A 6,648-nucleotide genomic window follows, 5' to 3' on the forward strand; every position below is an offset into this window, starting at 1 on the left:
CCCCAGTACACTCCCCTCTTGGAAAAGTAAAAGAAAAATTCTTTCACTGTTTTACAATCCCTCCCTCCAGGTACACTCCACTATTCAGCCTCTGTTCTAGACTCCCATCATGACAAAAATACTTAATCACATAACCATTTTAAGCAGCTTTCTCCCACATCTGATTCAATGCAGTATTCATTATTTAACCCATCTTTCTCAGCCTCCCAATCCCAATGTCAGTCTTGTTTTACAACAGTGGTAGCATGCAGTATTTGTCCTTTTGTGACTGAGATATTTCACGCAGTATGATGTCTTTCAAGGTCACCCATTTTGAATAATATTGCATGAGTTCCTTGTTTTTCAATGCAGTGTAGTATTCCATTGTGTGAATATACCACAACTTCTTTATCCATTTGTTTGTTGATGGGCACTTAGGTTGTTTCCAACTCCTTGCTATTGTGAACAGAGCCGCGATAAACATGGGTGTGCATGTATCTGCTTGGGTGGCAGTTATGGTCTCTCTGGGGTATATTCCCAATAGTGTAACTGCTGGGTCATACGGTATTTCTATTTGCAACTTTTTGAGAAAGCACCATACCACCTTCCACAGTGGTTGCACCATACACTTCTATCTACATTGAACAATGCAGACCCTGACCTTCTACAGCAAATGCTTCAGGCCCTACTAAGCAAGGTTGTGTCATCTAAGTAACGCAGGTTGTTATTAAGTCTTTATCAATTCTGATTCCATATTCCTCTTCCTCCTCTTCCCAATTAGTGTTGCTTCTGCCTGAAAACTCTTTCCCAAAACCAAAACCACTTCTGTGATAAATTCAGACATCTTGATTCTTGGTTTAAATGCCACTTCTTAAAGAATACCTTCCATTTTTTTATTATTATTATTTTTTTGTGTGTATACCATCAAATCAGATCTGACTGATACAGGAGGAGATTGTTTCTCCTTCTCCAGCAGAGCATCTGGTGGATTCAAGCGTGCCTCTGGGATGGTAGTGCAGCTTCTTGCCACTAGGCTATCAGAGCTCCCTAATACCTTCCATTTTCATTCCACATTTGAAATTGATTACTAATGAAACTAATTCCCTGGATTAACAGTTTATATATCATTCTCATGGATTTGGTTCCTAATAAAATATGCAATATTGGAAAATTGAACCATATTCTGTACTTTTCCATCCAACTTGGCTTTACCACAGTAACTATTTTTCTCTAGCATGTTTTCTTTCCACTTGCCATGACCACAATGGCAAGATCTTGTTTATTTGCTGCCCTAGTGATTAAAGAGCTGCAATGCCAACCCAAAGGCAGGTGATTTAAATCCACTAGTTGCTATAAAGGAGAAAGATGTATAATCTCTGGAGTGATTTACAGCCTTTAAAAACCCACTGAAAAATCAGCAGAGTTGGTTCTAACTATACAGCAATGAAATGAGTATATCCCTGGTGCCTAAAACAATAGAGGCACTGAATAATAAATGAAGAATTGAAAACTGGTGGACCAGCAAAGTTCTTTGAAACCCAAATCTAAATCCTGTTATACTTAAACCATATGAAGGAGCTCAGTTGGCGTAGTTGATGTGGTGTTGCACTGTGAACCCCAAGGCCACCCATGGAAGACAGACTCGCAGTCTCCTCCCAACTTAAAAACCCAGAAACTCAGCGGAAGGTCACCAAGAGTCTCAGCAATGAATGAAACCTATAATCTGCATCATATTCCCACTCTCACATTAGATCTTCAGTTTTTGCATACCCTCAAGATCCATACCGAATCTTTCACTCACTACAAAAATCAATCTTTATGCTTTCATTTTCTACTTAGCCTAGATGCCAACACAGAAATCTAAGCTTACCAAACTAATTATTTCAATGTGTGGTCTTCATGTAAGTTGTTAAACAGAAAGGAAAATATTTTACAAAAACATTTAAAAGAAACTATACGAAGCACGTCTACGACTCAAGGGCATCAAACCACAACATATGAAGCACTTATTTTCTTTATCACAGCTAGATGGCTATCCTGCACTAGTAACACTGCAATCAGGGCAATTTTTTTCCTCAATTTTGTTTTAAATAATGGAGTTTAAGATAAAACAACTGTTTTAAGACTCATTTTTGTCCAAAGATAAAAGAAGAATCTAATAGTTTAAAAGGAGAAATCTTTCCTGTATTTTAGGTTCACTTTCTGTTATCTCCTCCAAATTGAAGCAGAAGATCAAGCAGCTACATTCCTAACCCACTGACCCAATCTTTTCTGTTTTTTAGTGACACTACCTTTACACATCAAGGAAGGAAACACAGAGGATTAAACTGGAAATTAATGTTGTTTCAAACAACCCCTTCTCAGTATCAGAAAAGTGGCCCAACTTTTTAACCCTGTCTCAGAAGAGAAGGAAAATGCTAGCTATTTGGTACTTACTGAAAGCAAGGAAAAAGAGCACAGGCAAGATTAAAATTTATCCCAATATTTTTGTACTTCTTTTGTTTGTAAAAACAAAGGAGAGAAATGTTTATAGAGTTGGAGTAAAGAAGGAGCCTAGCTTATGTTACAATCTCCACAAATAACCCATGTAAATGTAACCACTTTCTCTGAAAACACAATTTGCTACTTACTTCATTCAATTAAATGATAATTTCCTAACACTGACTTTAAGATTTACAGGCTTGGATATGTGGTAGATCACCATGAGGAAGAATTAACTTGAGTCAGGTTTGAAATTTTTTTGGTCTGTTGACATAGTATCTTGTATCTTACATGTCAGGCTGCTACAAGAAGATCTGAACCCTTGATCATCAATAGGAAAACATTAAGGCAGTCTTCCCCATTTATAGCTTTAAAACCTCAATGGGGGAAAAAAAAACCCAAAACCTCAATGCTGAGTTAGAATCTACTTGACAAGAGTGTTTTGGGGTTTATATCTGACTTTAAGACGTAAAAAACATGATCATTAAACTGCTGGGGGGGGAAGGTGGAAAATGAACACTACTCCGCCAAAGCTGTGATAAGCCTATCTGTCTGAGGATTTTCAAAATAGAAATTTTAAATGACTAGCTTTCACTTACTTAACTGGCAGGTCGTTTGGGCAGGGTTTAAGTTTACATGTCTTCACTATATAGGCTCATTATGGCCTTTCTAATAAATTTAACATTTGCCAGACTGTCCTGAACCTACCAAATTTGAAGAAATGGTTCATGGTGTCCAGGATATCTTCCAGTCATGAGACTTTGGGTACTTACTGCGAAAGCCACATCTTTTCAAATAAATCACAAGTTCTGTCCTTTTCAATTAATTAATTATCCTTTTGAGCCTTATTTTTAATTAACTCTTTCTGTTTTAAAAACCAAGTTATACTTAACAAATGATAAGCTGACAATTTCAGGTCAGATTATAAGAGACTATTCAAGTTTTACAAATTTGGTTTACTTACAAGTATAAAATCTTATAATGGAAACTATGGTTTAGTCTAAAAAATAACCTGGGAATTCTAGTTAACAATCCATGTTCCCTACATTTTACTTCATGCTATTATTGTTTTTCTGCTTTGAAACCACAAACAATGAGATCTTCAGTGGAGCTGCAGACATGTGGGCCCACAGGGTCCCTGACAGTGGAAGCATCTGAAACTCTGCCACCTTCTGTCATTTACTTTCTTCATCATGGTTATTAAAATCTTTCAAAGGTTAAGGAAAAGGGGGGGGGGGAAGCAACCAAATAACTAGTTTGCACTTTTTGTATTTTATTAAGAGACTCACAATAAGACTAAGTTCCTTAAAAAAAATTTCTCAAGACAATGAATTCTGTGATCCAATTAAGTCATTTTCTTGACAATTTTTCAACTGAATTATCTAGTAAGAGATTATGTTTTATAAGTTTAACAATCATGATTACACTGCAGAACTATACTGGAGACGCACAGTGACATGACAATGAGGTTAAACTCCCAATTTTATCATGAAGTCAAAATAAATTTGGAGACAGTTCTATGTTTCTATTGCTTACTTAACTATTCTTTTTGAAAGTTCTAGCAAAATCAAGACATTCAAACAGCTATTAAGCATTAATCTAGATTTATACCTAACAGTAAACCTATTGTCATTCTCAAGCTTATAAAGACCATTCCAAAGAGTAAGAAGACTGCAAATACAAAATTAAAAAATACTGCAAAGAGAAGCTGGTTTGGAGTTAAGCTTCTCCAAAGTAAGAACAATTAATATGCTCTCAGGAACTCTTAGGGCCAAAACTAGTAATTTTTAGATTCTAAAAGCTTAATAGACCAGAAAACTGAGTATTTTCAAATTAACAATCCTTCTCCCCTTTCCTCCTTTCACATCCTCTTTCCAGCCTTAACACTAAAAGACTTTTACTACTACTATTTCCCAGATTATCTTCCATATCCAATTATGCTGTTATGTGCTAAGGAGTCAGAATCAACTGATAGCAGGCACACCTGTCCAACTGTTTTTCAGAGGCTGTGAAACACAAGGAAGGTGACTGCCCATCTTTCTCCAGCAGAGCAGCTGGTGATGGAACCACTGACACTGCAGCTCCTTACTCACAAAGCATATACTCCTATGGAAATACAAATTAGAACCTAATACTCACTAATTACTAGAGGAATAAGAAGGGACTACAAATTATTTTCTTTCCAGGTAATGAAAATGTTGACTTGCAGTAATGGTTACCCATTTATAAATACACTAAAAACAAACCCTGAATTGTACACTTTAAATAGGTCAACTATATCGTATATAAATGATACTTTATTAAAAGTCTAACTCATTACTCATGGCTAACATTCGAGTGGATTTTTGGAAGCTGTAAATCATACCAAAAGTGCTTGCGCATCTTGTGGAGCTGCTAGTGAAACTGAAGTGCTGTGGGTTACCAGCGCAAATACCTGCGGACTATATAGCACCAGAGCTCCTTATACCTAAGTGGTTATAAATCAGCAAAATCTGAAAAGTAAAGTCTAACTACATTACTGGGTTCTACAATGGACAACTGGAAGGAAACTGTTGTGTTCTCAGTAGTAAAATTCAGGTCAGTATATAAAACTAACAACCAAGAAAAGTGTGCAGAAAATTCAGAATAAAATCAACGAAGACATTATTTTTATTTAAAAAAAAAAAAAGTCCAGGACAAAGACGACAAAGAAATTCTTAACTGTAACCAAGGAAAACCTGGGTGAATCATGATTATTTTAGAGGTGAAGCTGTAATGGTTCTATAACCTACTGAAGGTTCTAGAGGCCAAAGTCAGTCCCTGAGTCATTCATTACCAATTGCGGGCAACACCCTGGTTGGAATGTATTACCGTACAGTGGAATGCTATTAAAGAATGAATGAGCAGATAATTACCTAACCTTGTTAATATAGAGGAAAGTGTACGGGGGCAAAAAAAGAAATCACGAAAGCATGGACTTTATTAAAGCTCTGCTAGCCAACGGTGACCCGCGGTCCAGCCCGGGCTCTACTCGCCGAGCCCCCACCCCCCTCTTCCGGGCGCCGCCCCGCCCCCACTCACGTGGAACTCAGGCCGCTCTCGGGTCTCTAGGCCCGCAGCCTCCAGCACTCCATCAATTCAAGTTTATCAAAGGCGAACTATGCACAAGACTACTTTGTTAGGCTCAAGAAATAGCAGAAAGCTTTAGGCCTCATATCCTAAAGAAAAGGTCTCGATTCATCCTACACGCGGAAAGGCCTGCTTTCCCTCCAACTACGATCTATGCTCTTCACTGGTTCGACTCCCGACTCAAATCCCTTGCACAATCAGTAGGAGCCACCAGGGGAAAAAAGTATAGCCAGTAGCGACCACCTGCACGCGTGGTCCGGCGTGGCCACTAGTGACTGGGCACATGATGGGGGCGCCCCGTCCACGAGGCCGGCCGGATGGACTTGATTCCCAGGCCCACATTCTCCACGCCACGAGGGTCACAGCCCCCAGTAAAAATCCAGCACTCCCTGCAGTGCACCCAGCCAGCCCGGCCCACACTCACGGCGTGCAACGGTCGCTGTACTCATTAGCGATTGTCTCAATGCCGCCGGCGCGGGCCACAGCGACATAACAGCTCTGGAAGCCCAGGTCTATGCCCACCACCGACATGGCGCCGGCTACTGCTCGGGCTCGGGCCCGGGTCTGTCCGGTGAGACAGGACACGGACCCCGCTGGGGCTGGCGCGCGGAGAACTAGTCGCGTGGAACGGAGACTGGGACTAGTGGGGAACGTACGAAGGTCCCCACAAGCACCTAGGTCTTTAAAAGTGACTGCAGCACAAGACGGTAGTCAGGCCGGCTCCGGCTCAGCCGCCGCAGCTAAGGCGCCGGTCGTGGGGGCGGAGAAGATCTCGAAGGATCTCGTTGCGACGAGAGCAAAGCTGCAGCGCGAGAATTGCGAAGGAAAGAAGAGCTCTCGCGAGAGTCCAGCACCTACGCTCTTCCCCCGGAGGTTCCGCCCCCATGTACGTCAGGAACCAACCACGCGCCAAGAACCAAGAATCTAGAAAGGAAAAGCGTCGCGGCTTAAGGGCAGTAGGAAGGCGGAGCTAGCTGATTGAGCCTGCGCACATAACTCGCCGCAGCCACTTCCCCCACCAACTGTAGAAAGCTCTGGAACCTCCTATTTTGAAGAAAATGGGGAAGTTTAAAGCAAACA

The 6,648-nt window shown here is 40.6% G+C and overlaps 1 protein-coding gene across 1 annotated transcript in view; it reads right to left on the reverse strand.

Moving 5' to 3' along the window:
• The window catches only part of HSPA4 (heat shock 70kDa protein 4), a 76,875-nt gene extending 70,492 nt beyond the window's left edge, over positions 1-6,383 (reverse strand). The window contains exon 1 of the mRNA XM_006888072.1: positions 5,993-6,383. Coding sequence (XP_006888134.1) covers positions 5,993-6,099 — 107 coding nt within the window. The 5' untranslated portion in view covers positions 6,100-6,383. The remainder of the gene's footprint in view (positions 1-5,992) is intronic.
• Between the last annotated feature and the right edge of the window lie 265 nt (positions 6,384-6,648).

Source organism: Elephantulus edwardii, unplaced genomic scaffold (genome assembly GCF_000299155.1).
Source record: "Elephantulus edwardii isolate Elephantulus edwardi_28Jun2011 unplaced genomic scaffold, EleEdw1.0 scaffold00064, whole genome shotgun sequence".
Taxonomy (NCBI): Eukaryota; Metazoa; Chordata; class Mammalia; order Macroscelidea; family Macroscelididae; genus Elephantulus; species Elephantulus edwardii.